The sequence below is a fragment of the Mobula birostris genome, chromosome 9, assembly GCF_030028105.1.
Source record: "Mobula birostris isolate sMobBir1 chromosome 9, sMobBir1.hap1, whole genome shotgun sequence".
NCBI classification, from domain to species: Eukaryota; Metazoa; Chordata; class Chondrichthyes; order Myliobatiformes; family Myliobatidae; genus Mobula; species Mobula birostris.
The window spans coordinates 8,044,068-8,062,495 of record NC_092378.1 but is presented as its reverse complement, the minus strand read 5'-3'; the positions used below and the strand labels follow the sequence as shown (position 1 = coordinate 8,062,495).

Below are 18,428 nucleotides of genomic sequence, written 5' to 3'. Positions count from 1 at the left end.
TAGGGACATCTTGGTGCCAAAAATGAAATGGTTTATTACTTTAAAGTTTCATTCATTATGACGGATGGAATGAGAAGAATAACTTCATTTTATTCATGATGAGATTTCACCAGTTTTTGAATTCCGTCATTCTGCTTTATGAAGGAAAGCACAGTTTTGAGTTTCAGGTGTGTAATTGGCTAGATCTGTTGAAAGTTCTTCGTAAAAAAAAAAATAATTGCTTGGCTTTAAGGCTCAAGCTAGAGCTAATTCAGAGATTGCTCACAGAGAAGCAGTTTGTTATCTTGTCTCTTGTGCATCTGTATTTATATGTGTGCTGTCAGACACTAATTAGCACAGGCATAAAGGATCAAGGTCATATCCATGAGAGATGGGAGATCTTGCAATCATACAGAATCAGGAACCATAATATCAGCAGCAGATGTCATCAAATTTGTATATAATATAATAATAAATTTGTATATAATATAAATAAAATAGATGAATTAATTAAGTAGTGCAAAAATAGAAATAAAAGGTAGTGAGTTTAATGTCTATACAGAAATCAGATGGCAGAGGTGAAGAAGCTGTTCCTGAATCACATGGGAGGCAGGGTTTGAGGGTCGGCACAACATTGTGGGCCGAAGGGCCTGTAATGTGCTGTACTATTCTATGTTCTATGTATGTTCCTGAATCGTTGAATGTGTGCTGTCTTTCCCCTTGTTCCTGATGTCAGCAATGAGAAGAAGGCATGACCTGGGTGATGAGGGTCCTTAATGCTGGATGCCTCCTTTTTTTTTGGAGCATTGCTCTTTGAAGTTGTCCTGGATACTGTGGAGGCTAGTGCCCATGATGGAGCTGGCTGAGTTTACAGCTCTGCAGCTTATTTCGATCCTGCACAGTAACCGCGACACCCCACCCCCACCCCACATACCAGACGGTGATGCAGCCAGTAATTGTGTGTGTGTGTGTGTGTGTGTGTGTGTGTGTGTGTGTGTGTACGTGCATGTCTATGTATTTATGTGTGTGTCTTTGTGTGTGAGAGAGAGGATAGGGCAGTGGTGAAAAGCCACAAGTCAAAAGATAATACTTACAAGTAATGAAGCTTCAATTTAGCTACTAGCTGTCTTGGACAACAATATTGTGTTCACCTTGAGCATCTCTAGAGAACACCCACACAGAAAGGTTTCCATAATTTCCTGGATGTTTGTGTCAACATGGAAGACCTGGTGGTGATCTAAATGGCCTGGGACTATGCAGATTAAAACAGGAAGACTCTGTGCCAGTCACAGCCTCAAAATGGAAAGTCTCAGAGCCCAGTGGGCTGCTATGTTTGTGAGAAGTCTGCAAGGATATTTTTCTTAACAGTTAGCAGTTGTGTGCGAGGGATTGTAAATAATCAAATTCAATAGATGCAAATGAGGACAGAAGGAAAAACTAATTAAATTTAGTTGGTAAATTAGAGTTTTCCAGCACAAAACTGTACAACTTTCCTCACAAAACGGAAGCTCTCCTTGTGATCAACATTTTCTTTCCTCCTGTTTTGGCCTCTAAGTGAATAGATAATCTGTCATGCACATTTTAATTTAATGTATCTGTTTCACATTTCTTTTCCATTTCCTCACTCAAACTCTACTTCTAACGCACCAAAGAAATTCAGGAGGATGCGAGGGTGCATTAATATGTTGTTGTTCCTCTCCGCGCCTTGTGACTCATGCATCAGGAGGCAATCTTGCCGTTTTTTTTTTAGCATTTTTGTCTGTTTTTCATGAGGCCAAGTTGATAGCTCGACACTCAGTCCAGCACGGGTGGAATGCGTGCTGGGAGCCGGCCGGATTTGAACCCGGGACCACTCATCACAAAGTCTGGCGCGGATGCCACCACACCAGCAGCCGGCTGCAGATACTTAATAATTTGAGAGAAAATCCAGCAGCATTTTGAGAGACACTTGAGCACAGCCAAAAAGCTTTTTATCTTTCAGTTTACATTTGTGGAAGGAGTACTTCAGATATTTGCTGCTCGCCAATCTATCAGTTACTAACAGATGCTCTATGTACAGTATGAAAAATGTGTTTTCACCAGGTGCTAAATTATGTCAGAGCATGATTGCATTTAATGTGCTGGATAATGAATTTTAAAATAGGATCAATTTATCTTTTAGTGTATCATGTGATTTATATATAAGATCAGTGTAATAAAGAAAAATACCTTTTATTAACAGCATGAGAATGATATTATAACTCTGGTGATAATCTGGGCATTTCCACACACTAACAAAGATTAATGGGCGTGGAAGTGATAATTCAAGTCAATTAGCTTAAGTTGAGTATATTTTAATAAAATTCTCCTGATAAATTTTACGTCCCAATTATTTTGCAGTTGGATTTCCGAAACACTTCAGTATTGGAGAACGATTAGTTTCATCACCCTTGTTCCTCTAATTTATACATTTTGTGACTAACCTAACAGAGTCTTTCTGTTTTCTTCAACAAGAAAAGAAATACCTGCATTTATATTGTGCCTTTCATAAATTTGCATTGGAATCGAAACAGAAGTTCTTGAAATATGGCTTCAGTGGTATTACAATGGAATAATTTGTGCAAGGGAAGCACCCAGAAAAAGCAATATCTTAATTTAAATTTAATTTAATTTAAAAGCCCCCCCACTTTTAAATCTCTTACTAGCTCTTTCTTCAGTTAGTCCTGACGAAGGGTCTCGGCCTGAAACGTCAACTGTACCTCTTCCTAGAGATGCTGCCTGGCCTGCTGCATTCACCAGCAACTTTGATGTATGTTGCTTGAATTTCCAGCATCTGCAGAATTCCTCGTGTTTGCGATCTTAGTGACTGCATGACTCCATTCTTTTTGAATATCACCGATATTTACTTATTTATTTATTGAGATGCAGCACGGAATAGGCCTTCTGGCCCTTTGAGCTGCGTCGCCCTGATTTAATCCTAGCCTAATCACGGGCCAATTTACAATGACCAATTAACCGACCAACTGGTCGGTCTTTGGACTGTGAGAGGAAACCGGAGCAGCCAGCGAAATCTCACACAGTCACGGGGAGAACACATAAACTCCTTACAGGCAGCATTGGGAGTTAAACCCAGTCGCTGGTACCGCAAGGCATTATGCTAGGCACTGCACTTTGGGTTTAGATACTGGATGTCCACCAGGGTATCACCGCTCTTCTATAAAACAGTTCCATCATATTCTTGAGAAAGTAGGTGGGACTTCAGTTGAAGATCTATTCTGAAAAATAGCTTTGCTGACCTCTCTGCTGCCATTGTCAGTCTGGATTTTTATGTTCAAGTCTCTGGAATGGGAGTTCACATAAAACTTTGCAGTGATTTTAAATTTACTTTCTAAATGCATATTTCAAGTTCTAAGAAGTAACTGTTTAGTAATCTTTTAAAATGACTAATTAGTGCAAATAACAAAAAAAAACAACTATGGTGATGAGAGAAATGCAATTTGTGCACAGGAAGCTCCTAGAATAGGCAATGTGATAACAATTAACCTAAAACCACAAAATATAGTCATTACGATAGAAAATAAATGTTGCGATTTGTTCATATATAGCTGCTACAAATTGGAGGCTAAATAATCTGTCAAGCCTGCCTGCCATACTCCAGGATCATGGATCATTGTGTCATGGAGTTCAAAGTTCAAAGTAAATTTTATTATCAAAGTACACCATATGCAACCCTGAGATTCATTTTGTCATGCACATACTCAACAAATCAATAGAATAATTATTATATCGGAATCAGCCCAAGACCACCCAACTAGGGCATTCAGCCAAAGTACAGAAGACACTGTGAAAAAGCAAAAAGGAGAAACAATCATATAAATAAATAAGCAATAAATATTGAGAAAGTGAGATGAAGAGTCCTTGGAAGTGATCCATCAGTTGTGGGAATGTTTCAATGATGGGGCAAGTGAAGTTATCCCATCTAATTCAAGAGCCTGATGTTTGAGGGGTAATAACTGTTCCTGATCCTGGTGGCACAAGTCCTGAGGGTCCTGTACCACCTTCCTGATGGCAGCAGTGAGAAGAGAGCATGGCCTGGTTGGTGTGTGTCCCTGACGATGGATGCTGCTTTCCTGTGACAGTCTTTCATATGGATGTGCTCAGTTTTGGGGGGGGTAGCTTTACCCATGATGGACTGGGTCATATAGCATGGAAAGAGACCCTTCAACTCATCTACCTCTTGACAACCAAGATATCCTGTCCAAGCTAGTCCATTTGACAAAATCTGAGGTGTAGAGGTTTCATTGTGCAGGACCAACTCTCTACTTGGCATTATGGGGACTGCAAAGAAAGGAGCCATCAGGACTGTCACAGAGGCTGCTGAGGGAGCCTCCAGATGACGATGGATCAAGAGGTGTGACCTGTGCACCAATGCTGCTGGGACACGAGCCAGGGCCTGATCAACCCGGGCTGGGTCGCCTGGGGTAGAGTATCTGATGGTCAATGACCCGAAACACCTAATGACCCCAGGTTATATCGCTGATTAGGAGTCCCAGCACACCCTAGGAAGTATCTCAGCATCAAACCTCTAACATTTCTTAAAGCTTTCATTATTTACGTGTTAGAAGCATGTAATGCTGTTGTTGTTGATAAAACTTCTATCCTGCTGAGGGTATTGGCTGGATTTGTGTTACACAGTGAAACTTAAGTAATTAGTTGTTTGAATGTTTTTTGAAATATTAAAATTATAATATCCTCCCAACACAATACCAGCAAGGATTTTAATTTCTTAGAGCATTAAGCTGAAATTATTTGACATTTAAATTCTGTTGCTAAATGAAATTAGAAGTTTAAATCTTAAGAACAAAACATTCTCAGTGTTGACATGCACTGCTCCCATCTGATAGGCAATATCGATATTATTTCCACTTCATTTTGCAGAGAAAATTGTCGGTAATTTTTCTACAATCCACCAAGATAATAATTTCCTCCTGAGGAACAGTGTATAATCAAATTGGAGCTCAGGAGACGTTTCTAAGTGCTGAAGAACCAGCCGCAGCTAATTAGCATGGCAGGCTTAGCTATAACATCAGGAAACACGTTTTATGTTCTGTTCGGTACAGGAAGAGGTTTGATAATCATCCACACCTAGAGGTATGCAGATGCTTTTTAATTGCAATTCAACATTTAACTTTTCCTTCCAAGAAAAGACATTAGCCATTTCCTGTTTAGTTATAGTAACCAAGGCAACCGTTTATAATTTACAATAGTTATGTCCGGCTTTGTCTTTGAATTTAGGTATGTGGGTTGAGGTCGTTCCAAAAGACACGAAAGCCCTATGAAATATTTAACTTTTTTCTTTTATTTTTGCCTTGTTTTTCACTCAGTGATTGAATTTCAACATCTGCAAATATTGTAGGTAGAACAATACTGTTGTGCAACATTGATTGTTTTTAGTAGAATGAATTAATATAGTTTGTTTAAAAGTCAAAACTATAGTTTGGACATTAAAAAAGATTTTCTATTTATCAATCAGCAAACCAAATTAGAAGATAGGTGTGCATTCTGTTAATAATGAAGGTATACGTTAAAATTACTTTCATCATGAAGTAATACACACAAATGCTAGGCTGGAGGTACTCAGCAGGCCAAGAATAAACAGTCAACGTTTTGGGGTGAAACTCTTCATCAGAACATGACGGGTTTTTTTTTCTTTCTGAGTCAAAATTAATTGGCAAATGGCAATTGCATTATATCCTTCAGATTTAGTTTACCTATATTTGTTGCTAAATCTCCTTTCAAGAATTACCTCTCCTTTGTCCTCCCAAATGCTACACAATAACTTAATTATTCCCAACATATTTCAAGTTCTAAACTTAGATCATTGTATCATGTGCCGTAAATCAGGCACGTAATGACTAGTTCCTGCATTGGTGGAGATGCAGAGGATTAAGGTAACTTGTCTGTAAAAACTGTCAATCCAATACATTGACATTGACTCATGTTTTTTTTATTGAATATTGAATAGTATTGATAACCAGCCAATGTGTGGGTTAGCTCTTTGCGGATTTCAGTGCTTATCGATTGCAACACAGAAGTTAGATTTGTGTGAGGGATCAGATGACAACGTTTTCAACTCTCTGGCCTGCAGCTGGACTCTTATTGGCTCGAGGCAGGGACCGAATACTGAAGGGCTGAATGGCCAGATGCTCCGTATCTGGGCTCTTAGGGAAAAGGTTGCTGATCATTTATAGAATGGTAATTGCTTGTATAACTTTATGTAATTTTAATTGATTTCTTAGCCTTAAATTTATTACTTTAAAACTTTATGTAATTTTAATTGATTTCTTAGCCTTAAATTTATTACTTTAAAATAGATTTTTTATTATTTCTTACTTTACCAAATCCACTTAACAGTTCTTAAATGAGTTCTTCTCCTTCATAAGGCCAGCATTGCTATTGGGGAATAGGCTGCCAACAGATCACCAGATTCCTCCCTCCTGGGCCATTTTCAAACTGTCCGCAGGTGTAGCCCCACCCTTGATGGTCTCTCCTCTCCTGGAGATGAGGTTTCTGGAGCTTCCGTTGGCATTTCTGTAGCACTGGGGTCGCTGGCCCCATGCTCAACCCTCCTCCCTTCACAGCCAGGCTTGGGACCATCCATGGCGGTGTTGCTACTTGACTGGTGAGAGATGTTTATGATGATACTCATTGAGTGATGTATCCATGATGCATCAAGAAACTGCAGAGAAACGTCAAGAAAAACAGCCTCCCCTCCATAGACTCTGTCTACATTTCTTAGTGCCTTTGTAAAGTAACCAGTATAATCAAAGATGCCGCCCACCCCAGACGTTCTTTCTTCTCCCCCCTCCCATTGGGTAGAAGATACAAAAGCCTGAAAGCACATACCACCAGGCTCAAGGACAGTTTCGATCTTAGATCAGTGTGTTGCTTTGTCTCATCAGACAACACAGTTTGAGTATGAGCTGCTTGCAGCCTGCTAGTGTCACCATGCTTCCAGTGCCAACACACAGTGTCCACAACTTACGATCCCGTATTTTCCCAGAACGTGGGAGGAAACCCACACAGCCACAGGGAGATTGTACAATCTCCCCACAGGCAACGGGGAGAACCGGACGCTGATTGAGTCGCTGGCACTCTAAAGCACTGCACCAATCACTATGCCACTTTGTTAATGGGCATAACAGTTCTGAAAGGGAGAGGGAAAAACAATGTTAAAATGTAGTTCTGTACAGCTTTCAAATACACCAAAACTCTGCTGAAATGACCAATGCTTGGATGTGGAGCAAGAATTAACAAGACATTGATAATGCAATTATAAAGATATCATGGTTCCTTAAGGTTATTATAGCCCGGTGGAGATAAGCTCCCAGTACCTATTAAATGTTCCCAATGGCGTCTGTCTCAAATCGTCTCTGACAGCCAAGTCCAGCTCCTGGCCTTCATGAGTGGCTTAGCTACAAAGCCCAGTGGAACTGTTTCTACTGACAGGAGAAGGAGAAAAGGTGGATTACCGGTGCCTTAAGCTAGTCGCTTTGGGCAGATGGGATCATCAGTCATGGTTGGCAGCTCATCTAGGAGAAGAAAAACTCTGAGCTCAAACCTCTGCTGCCTTGCGGCTATACCCACTCACAGGGAAGGCTTCCTGTGTAAGTCCTGAGGGGAAAAATCGTAGCTGGAGTCCCTAAAGCAGTCATACGTTGAGTTCAATACTGACTGTCTGCTCCGGCCAAACTGTGTTGGCCTCTGCCGTTTCGTTAGATTCATCAGCTGCATGGAGAGGGGGAGCCTACTGCATGGGCACCAGCTTGCTGTCCATATCACACCACCCTGGCTTGCGTATCATGTGGACGACTAGGATCAACATCTATGGGCAACCTCGGGCAAGGGATGACTTCAAAAACGCCATGAGGTGTTTCAAAGTTTCTACATCAACCCAAGTCTCTGCTGCTTCCTGGAAGCGAATCCATTTCGTCTGTGAAATTTCCAGCCTTGATATTACAGTGGCAAACTTGACACAGATCACTGCAGGATGAAGTTTGAGTGGTTTGATTATAGAGAGGCATTGCTGGGATTTTAGTATCTGGTCTGCTTGCAGTCCATTGCAAAACTGTTAAATGGTTCCCTCCTACACTAAGATGGACTCGTGACCTCAGAATGTACCTCATTGTGACCCTGTGCCCTGTTGTCTCCCTACACTGTGCTTTCTCTGCAACAGTGTGACACTTTATTCTGCACTTCCTTGTTGCTTAGCATGTACTGCCGTTGTACTGATTTGATCTGTGTGAACACGTCAAGCAGCATTCATGGAGACAGGAACGGAATGAACAAGCTGGGCTGCAAAAGGGAATAACGTTTCTCTTGCCTGGTTCTTGCTAAAGGTCATTGATCTGAAGCAATAACTGTTTTTCCTTCCACAAACACTGCCTGACCTGCTGAGCATTACGGCCAAATCCTGTTCTTTCAGATTTTCGGTATCTGCAGTTGTTTTTTTTTTGGTTTTCAACTTTCACTCACCCTGTTTACTTTGAAGCTGTACATACTAAAGAGTGTATATTTGTGTTTCTTTCCGTGACTTCTAAGATCTCCGCTCTCCCGTCCCTGTCCTTTGATTGCTTTCTCTGTGAGAGTCAGTTTCCTTGCCTTGGGAGCACGCAAAGTGCAAAGATCAAAGTTCAAAGTAAATTTATTATCAAAGTGCATATATGTCACCATATACAACCCTGACATTCATTTTCTTGCGGGCATACTCAGTAAATCTAAAACCATAGAATCAATGAAAGACCGCACCCAACAAGTTGGACAAGCAACCAATGTGTAAAAGACACCAAACTTTCAAATACAAAAGAGAAAGTAAATAAATAAGTGATAAGTATCGAGAACGTAAGATGAAGAGTCCTTGAAAGTGAGTCCCTAGGTTGTGGGAACAGTTCATTGATGGGGAATGAAGATATCCCCTTTGGTTGAAGGGTCTTATGGTTGAGGGATAATAACTAATCCTGAACCTGGTGGTGTGAGTCCAAACCTTTGGTATTGTAGGTACAAGATTTTTATTTTATTAATAACCCTTGTTGCCCTCAGTGGGACAATTAAACATTTTAGAATATTTATATTCTCTCCACATCTCTTTTGCTGCATGGATTATTGGGAGGTAGGGGTGGGAAACTGATATGATGATGTCGTATAGAGATCACTTGTGCTCCATACTCAAGCAATGAAGACTGTGTTTGGAGACACAAGGCACTTGAAATCTGGAGCAAATAAACTATCAGCTGGAGGTACTCAACAGGGAGATGGGCAGTTGATATTTCATGTTTCCCTTCAGCCTGTAAAAGCCACCAGAACAGGTGGAAGGATTTGCTGGTATGTAGGCTTTCCACAGTATGTTCTCACATAATCTGAGGATCATGGAGCAAGCTGTCTGGCAATGTCCTGTCAGGAATGCACACTGTAGACCCTACACCTCTCTATGGATTCCTGCTCAAAGAACATCCCTTCTGAATGCATTGTTCTTGTCCACAAAGAAAAATATTTGGAATAGAGCTTGTTTGCCGATCTATCCAACTATCTCAGTAAAATTTTCTCTGTAAGAGTTTTCTATGGATTCCTGCTCAAAGAATATGCCTTTTGAGTGTGTTGTTCTTGCTTGGAATGAAAAAGATTTGGAATAGAAATTGTTCGCCAATCCATCCAACACTCTCTGCTAAATTTCTCCATCCCTTCCCATTACAGTATCTTTAAGCAGGGTACGCTCCAGTGGATGGAAAACTGCTGATTGTAATATGACTCAGTGCCTTTAAGGTTTGGAAGACATTATTGCTGCTCATCGAGTCCTTGCCAAGGGGTCATCAGAGGAAAGGGTGAGAAGTTTCAAGTTCCTGGGTGTCAACATCTCTGAAGATCTATCTTGGGCCCAACATATTGATTCAATTACAAAGAAAGCACGCTGGCAGCTGTATATATTTCAGTAAGAGTTTGAAGAGATTTGGTATGTCTCCAAAGACTCAAACAAATTTCTACAAATGTACCCTGGAGAGCATTCTAACTGATTGCATCATCACGCGGTATGGAGGGGCCACAGAACTGGATTGGAAAAACCTGCAGAGTGTTGCAAACTCAGCCAGCGCCATCATGGCCACTACCCTCCCCAGCATCAGACATCTTCAAAAGGCAATGCCTCAAAAAAGGGTGTATCCATCATTAAGGACCCACATTTCCCAGCATATGCTCTCCTCTCATTGCTACCATCAGGGAGGAGGTAGAAGAGTCTGAAGACACACACTCAGTGTTTGAGGAACAACTTCTTCCCCTCTGCCATCAGATTTCTGAATGGGTGATGAACCTCTCTAATTTTGCTCTTTTTGCACTACTTGTTCAATATATACAGTAGATTCTGGTTAACTAGGGCACGTCGGCAACCAGTGTATTCTGGCCCAGATATGCAGCTGCACCAATTAGTCGAAGTCTTGTGAAAATAGTTAAAATAGTATACTAAGGACAAACTAATTTTAACTGTGTAACAAATTATGTATTTAAATGAAATACAGAACAAATCAGAACAATATTAATATTACTACAGTACCATAAAACAGTATTAGCTTCTATTAGTTATCGATGGAGGAATTCATCCAATATCTGCTGCCGTTTTCCTTTGGTTAACTATAAATGAACAAAATCAGTGCAGACGGCTAGGCTTTCATACAATGCCTTTGACGAATGCATCTTCCAAATCTGCAATTTCAAAGTAACATTCAAGATGATTATTGATATTGTACCTTCAAATTCATTATATAGCTCCTAACCTGCTGAAGTAGTGAAATTGTTCCCTTTTCACTCCTGGCCGTTTCTCACCTCTACTAATCCTGAATGCTTGAAACAGCAGTGAGCTAAACAAGTAATTCAGAATTGTCTTAATGTTTATTTCTCACCAATTACCAGTGACAAATAGCACTGCTTTTTGAACACAAACACACACGATTGATGCTATTTAAAAGCTGTTCATTCTAAGCAAGCTGTAGTATCTAACGGCCAGACAAGTGCATGCGACTGACGCTAGTTAGAAACTGTTTGTCAACAGTCTTCTGTCCCAATTAAGTGGCATCATTCATTGTTCGTTCTGTGCCATATTGTATGATGTGGGCGATCATGAACTTTCTCCCTCTGTCCCTCTGAATATACCTCTTGCCCATCCTCTGGGATCCCCCCCCCCGCGTCTTTCTTCTCGGACTTCCTGTCCCATGATCCTCTCTTATCCCTTTTGCCTATCACCTGTCCAGCTCTTGGCTCTATCCCTCCCCCTCCTGTCTTCTCCTATCATTTTGGATCTCCCCCTCCCCCTCCCACTTTCAAATCCCTTACTCACTCTTCCTTCAGTTAGTCCTGATGAAGGGTCTCAGCCCGAAACGTCGATTGTACCTCTTCCTAGAGATGCTGCCTGGCCTGCTGCGTTCACCAGCAACTTTGATGTGTGTTGCATGAACTTTCCATGACCGTGTTTGTTCTACAGAAGTGGTTTGCCATTGCCTTCTTCTGGGCAGTGTCTTTACCAGATGGGTGACCCCAGCCATTATCAACACTCTTCAGAGTTTGTCTGCCTGGCGTCAGTGGTCACATATCCAGGCCTTGTGATATGTACCAGCTGCTCATACGACCAGCCACCACCTGCTCCCATGGCCTCATGTGACTCTGATCAGGGGGATAAGCCGGTGCTACACCTTGCCCAAGGGTGACCTGCAAGCTAGCGGAGGGAAGGAACGCCTTACACCTCCTTTGGTGCTCATATATCTCCACCCCACTACCCTAAGCGGCATGATGTCCCAAATAAACGAAGGGAATCCTAACTATTTTCTGGATTTTCCACTGAGGCAAGGGGAGAAAAAAACCAGAGGACATGGGTTAAGGGTGAGGGGGGGAAAGTTTAAAGGGAACATTAGGGGGGGCTTCTTCACACAGAGAGTGGTGAGAGTATGGAATGAGCTGCCAGATGAGGTGGTAAATGCGGGTTCTTTTTTAACATTTAAGAATAAATTGGACAGATACATGGATGGGAGGTGTATGGAGGGATATGGTCCGTGTGCAGGTCAGTGGGACTAGGCAGAAAATGGTTCGGCACAGCCAAGAAGGGCCAAAAGGCCTGTTTCTGTGCTGTGGTTTCTATGGTTCTATGGTTCTATGGTTCTATGGATTAGTATTTTTATGACAGATATGAAACCTGATTCTGAATCTGATTCTTCTGTGAGCCAGTAAGACTTAACATAAATAGGGTGGTGCATTCTGGGTACTGCATTACACTGGGAAATCCAACAATGACATTCTGGGACCTTTGTAAATAAACACAATACTCCCAGGACTTTCAATAGTGACATTTATGTTACATACAACATTGCTTTAATAATACTAAACTTTTGGCAGATATTCTTTGAGTTATCTATGGATCTGAAAATATTGTGTGGAACATTTTGCGATGTATTTTGCCTTTGATGAAATCTTCAAAGAAATGTTCACAGTTCAATTTTACCTTTTGTTTCAGGCAATGGAAATGGATGTGAAAAAAATGAACGTCACTTTACTTCGGATATTCCGTGAAGGAATAGCTGCTGCCTTGGGACTTTTTCCACAGCAAGTTCATATTAATCACCTTAACGTAAGTCACCTTTACAAACATTCTAATTTACAGATAGTGGCACTACGCCAAGTTGTATTCTAGAAGTGGTTCAGACATAAATGACGCAGGGTGCTTGTAATCTGCATTTGAAGGTAGGAAAAAAACCTAATATTTTAACAAAGCAAGTAAAACTAACTGCTCTTTCACTCAGCATCTGCAAGATCAAGGTCATGTACCAACTTATCCCTGCTGTATTCCACTGCCATTTGACATTAAAAATTCAGTATGAGACCATGGAAAATAAGGACCACTTCCCATATTTCAGGAGCCTCTTCCTCGGAGAAGGCAGACATTGGTGATGAAATTCATCACTGTCTTTGATGAGCCAGAATGGCTTTTCATTGACTGAGGGACATAGTATTTGAAGTTGAAGACCTTAAGCCTAGCACAAAAGGCATCATCTGCCTGGCAGGACTGATCCCTCCATCGTCACATTGAAACCTACTGAATATTGAAGGTGAGGACATGGAGAGGATGGTTCCTATAGTGGGCGAGTGTAGGACCAGAGAGCACAGCCTCAAATAGAAGGACGTCCCTTTATAACAGAGATGAGGAGGAATTTCTTTAGCCAGAGGGTGTTGAATCTGTGGAATTCATTTCCACAGATGGCCGTGGAGGCCAAGTCATTGGGTATATTTAAAGAGGAAGCTGATGGGCTCTTGATCATTATGGTTGTCAAAAGTTATGGGGAGCAGATGGGAGAATAGAGTTGATAGGGAAAATAAATCATTCTTGATCTACTGGTGGAGCGGACTGAATTGTCTAATTCTGCTCCTATGTCTTGTGGTCTTATATGCTTCTGAAAAGGTATCTCAAAGCACTGGGAAAAATGCGTTCAGTGTTTTCGTCTGCAAAACCCTCCAAATTCATTGGATGGCAAGCAAATCCATATTAGTGCCCTTTCTCAGGCTAATATCTCCAACACCGAGGCTTTGTATATACTCAGGAACTAAGCTGGGCGGCCCGTGTTGTTTGAATGCCTAACATCTGACTCCAAAACACACAACTTATTCTGAGCACTGGCACAGGAGGTTACCAGTACTCTCCTACGAGAGTGAGCTCAAAGCTTTCTCAAAGAAGTGGAACTTCCCTACTGACTCCTTGGAGCCTCTGGCCCATAATCACTCAAAGAGGAGAGGGAGTGTTCAGGATGGTGAGGAGGAACATTAATTTAAGGTCAAAGTCGAGTCATCTTCGCAAGTATGCGTATGGAAATCTTGCAGCAGTAACCTCAGGCACACGGCATCATAGTCAATGGCCACTTTATTAGGTACCTCTTGTTGGGCACGTGGCCAAGTGGTTAAGGCGTTCGTCTAGTTACCTTAGGGTCGCTAGTTCGAGCCTCAGCTGTGGCAGCGTGTTTGTGCCCTTGAGCAAGGCACTTAACCACACATTGCTCTAGTCTGTGCGAGGAGTGGCACCCCACACAGACTTCCAATCTGCTCCTTGTAAGGCATGAAAATGCCCGATGCAGGCCTCTCATGGTCTGAGTTGACGTTACCTATCCTGTACTTAATAACGTGGCCAATATAAGTTCGTGGTTACCGTATCAGCTGCTGTAGCCCAACCACTTTAAGGTTTGATATGTTGTGCATTCAGAGATGCTCTTCTGCTACCACTGTTGTAACCTATGGTTATTTGAGTTACTGTTGCCGTCCTGTCAGCTTGAACCAGTCTGGCTATTTTCCTCTGACATTTCTCATTAACAAAGTATTTTTGCCCAAGAACTGGATGTTTTTGGTTTCTCACAAGATTCTCATTTTCTGAGATAGTCAAGTCACCCTACCTGACATCAACACTCATTCCTTGGTCAGTCAGTTAATCACATTTCTTCCCCATTCTGAACAAAAACTGAACCTCTTGACCATGTCTGCATGCTTTTATGCACTGAGCTGCTGCCACATGATTGGCTGATTAGATACTTGCATTAACAAACAGGTGTGCATGTGTATCTAATACAGTGGCCACTGGGTGTATATCACGAGCATGGGGAAGCCTTGTGTAGGCAATGGAAGGGGAAAAAATCATCTCTCAGACAACCTTTCAGTCACCTCCTGCTCCAGCTCCAGTAGAGTTTCCACTTCCCACTTCAGCCTCATCGGTCACGTCAGAACCCACAATACTCGCTGCTGCCTGTAAGAGGTTTGTACGTTCTCCCTGACCTTCCTTTCACAGTCCAACGATGTTCTGGTTGGTAGGTTGATCAGTCATTCTAAATTGTCCTGAGATTAGGTGAGGGTTAAATCGGGGGTTGCTAGGCGACACAGCCTCAAGGGCTGGAAGGGCCTGTTTTGTACTGTATCTCAATAAATAAATCGATAGAGTGGAGTAAGTCATCCTCACACCTGAGGGACTGTCTGAGAAGAAGATGTTGAAAATAAGTCAAGTATAACATTGCCTTTGATGCATGTAACACTGCCACTGTTAGGATGATCTAACCAACTTGGCAAAATTATTCACATGATCAAATATCGCCGATCAGGAACAGAAATCAATCCTTAGTGAGCAAATTCTACTTTCCTGCCAAAAGGCAAATTAGTAGAGCATATCAGTTTTATACCAAATCACTGGCAGCTACTTGAAACCCAGAGAATAGCTAATGTAGACTCGATGTAAAAAAAATTATATGTATATATACTGCTGCTGCATAACAACAAATTTCATGACATATGGGTACTAGCCTCCGTAATATACAGGTTATCTTCAAGGAACGGTGCCTCGAGAGGACTGAATCCATCATTAAGGACCCCCTCCACCCAGGACATGCCCTCTTCACACTGTTACCAACAGGAAGGAGGGACAGAGGCCTGAAGGCACTCACACAGTGATTCAGGAACAGGTTCTTCCCCTCTGCCACTCGAGTTCTGAAAGGACATTGAACCCGTGATCACTACCTCACTACTTCTTATTTCTGTTTTTGCACTCCTTGTTTAATTTAGCTATTTAATATACACATATATACTTACTGTTTTTTCTATATTTATCACGTATTACATTGTACTGCTGTTGCAAAGTTAATAAATTTCACGGCATGTGCTGGTAAACGTGATTCTGATTCTGATAAGGATTAATCAAAGCCTCTATGTGCAGAGCCTTATGAAAAATACTCAGTACAAAAGTTCAAAGTAAATTTATTATCTAAGTACATATTTATCACCATATACAACCCTGAGATTCATTTTCTTGCAACCATCTTCAAAAACCATTAATAGAATCAATGAAAGACGGCACCCAACAGGATAAACAAGCAACCAATGTGCAAAAGACAACAAACTTTGCAAATATGAAAGAAAACAAAGGAATAATAAAGTGAATAAATAAGCAATAAACAGTTCCATTCTCCCTACAGTCTGCTTGTATTTTTTTTTACAATCTAACAGTTTTATTATTCACTTTTGGCATGGATGTGACATCTAAGTGAGTCCTATCAGATTTTTGTTTGCAAGTACCTTTGGAAATTTGACCCTGCACTCCCAATGAAATTATTTATTTCTGTTAATATGCAGAAAACTAAGATTTAGATTGTGGGAATTGTTTATGCAGTTATATTATTGTCATTGACTTCAGATGCTGGAATGTGGAGTGAAAATTGAACAGCTGGAGGAATTCAGCAGGTCAAATCTCTGTGCAGGCAAAGCGATAGACAATGTTTCTGGTCAAGACCTTGCATCAGGTCTGAGGGTATAGGGGGAGATAGCCAATAGGAAGAGGTGAGAGTGAGGGGTGAGGCGGGAGCTGGCAGGAGATTGGTGGAAACGGGTGAGGAGGGAGATGATGGACAGTTGGAACTGGGTGGGAGAGGAGAAAGGGCGTAGAGACAGTGGCTGTTGGGTGGAGACAGCTAAGGTGAGAGAGGAAAAGCGGGGAAGATCAATACAGGTGGGGGGTGGTGTGGTAAAGACAGAGGCTGGAAGATAACATTTGGGAACAAAAGAGCCTGCACATGTTGGAATTTGATAAGTAAGGAAGATGATGAGTGGAAACAGATAAGGGAAGGATGTGGGACAGGTGGAACAAGTTGGGGTGTGGTGTGGAGATTGAGGAGATATGAGAACCAGTATGTGTGTGATAGGCAGGTGGGGGAAGGGCATGAACCGGGTTATGATGGTGGTGGTGGGTGGGGAGAGGGAAAACCAGATGGAGAGGGAGAGGATCAGAGCGTGGGCCATCTGAAATTGGAAAATGCACAATTAAAATCAGAACCAGAAACAGGTTCCTTATCACTGATAAGTGTTATGAAATGTGTTGTTTTGAGGCAGCAGCACAGTGCACTATATAAAAGTTACGATGTTACAGCAAGAAATGTGTTTTAAAGATAAATAAGTAGCGAAAAACAAGAGGAAATTAGAGAGTTCGTGGACCATTCAGAAATCCAATGGTGGAGGGGAAGAAACTGTTCCTGAAACACTGATTATGTGGCTTCAGGCTCCTGTTCTTTCTCCCTGATGATAGCAATGAGAAGAGGTGCTAGGGGTCCTTAATGATGGATGCTGCCTTTTTAAGGCATTATCTTTTGAAGATTTCCTCGATGGCGTTCAGTCTCCATGCTACCGAGGCAGAATATGATGTGTTATTCTTACAGCTTGTGTTTGCCCTCTTAAATTATTATCATATTTTTATTTTTGGAAAAATACACAGGTAAAGAAAAACTGCATTGAATTTTATATATCGCCAATGAATCGTAGAAGTGGAACATTAGATCCAATACCTTCTGAAGAAGTGATACAATTGCTCAATGTAAATATGATGCATCAGAGTCTCTCAAAATTTGGCATCACACAAGTTACCCCCGAGGTAAGAGTGATTTACCTTTGATCTTTTGACTGGGGAATCTCAGCAGCCCTGTAAGTACTTTGGAAAACTGGAAGATTGAGCCGCATGGTTGAAAGCTAAGCTGCTTGATAAGATGATGTATTTTCCCTTGTTCATTACTTATTTAATGCTCAAGAAAAATTAACTTGCTGACCGTTATACCTCTGGCGTTTAGGGCAGCAATGTAGGTCCTCCATCTCTGGTGGTGTTCAGAGCTTCCTTCATCATGTCAGTAGCGTCCTCTCAGTTTTCACTACTGTCAGTCATGCAAGTCCCAGGTGGAGACTCAAGAATACCGTCACACTCATATCTAAAAGGATTCTTCATTGTTGTTTCTGTAACAATTTTGTTTAACCAGTCAGGGTTGTTAGCCATAAGCTGAAGTTCTGAACCAGGAGGACTGGTAGACCACTCTTAGTCTGGCTTCTACCCTTGACCTGTTTGGCTTGAGTGATACTATCAAGAGTCAAAGCATAAAGCCCAGACTCCAGCCAACATAGCTCTGCAGGTCATTGAGGCACACAAGTCTCTAAACCACAACTAGGTTCAAAGTTCAAAGTAAATTTTATTATCAAAGTACATGTGTGTCATCATATAAAACCCGATTCATTTTTTTTTCTGTCAGCATACTCAGCAACTCTATAGATTAGTAACTATAACAGGACCAATGGAAGATCAACCAGAAGGCAACAAACTGTGCAAATGCAAATATAAATTAATAGCAATAATTAACGAGAACATGAGATAAAGAGTTCTTGAAGTGAAATCACTGGTTGTGGGAACATCTCAATAAGTGAGTGTAATTATTCCCTTTTGTTCAAGAGCCTGATGGTTGTGGGGTAGCAACTGTTCTTGAACCTGGCCGTGTAAGTTCTGAGGCTCATGTACCTTCTACTTAATGGCAGCAGTGAGAAAAGAGCATGGCCTGGGTGGTGGGGATCTCTGATGATGGATGCTGCTTTCCTATGACAGCGTT

The 18,428-nt window shown here is 41.5% G+C and overlaps 1 protein-coding gene across 1 annotated transcript in view; it reads left to right on the top strand.

Annotated features, from left to right (window-relative positions):
• LOC140202521 (receptor-type tyrosine-protein phosphatase R-like) overlaps positions 1-18,428 on the top strand; it is a 285,315-nt gene that overhangs the window by 31,829 nt on the left and 235,058 nt on the right. Inside the window, exons 2-3 of the mRNA XM_072267467.1 lie at positions 12,506-12,619; positions 17,279-17,434. Coding sequence (XP_072123568.1) covers positions 12,506-12,619; positions 17,279-17,434 — 270 coding nt within the window. The remainder of the gene's footprint in view (positions 1-12,505; positions 12,620-17,278; positions 17,435-18,428) is intronic.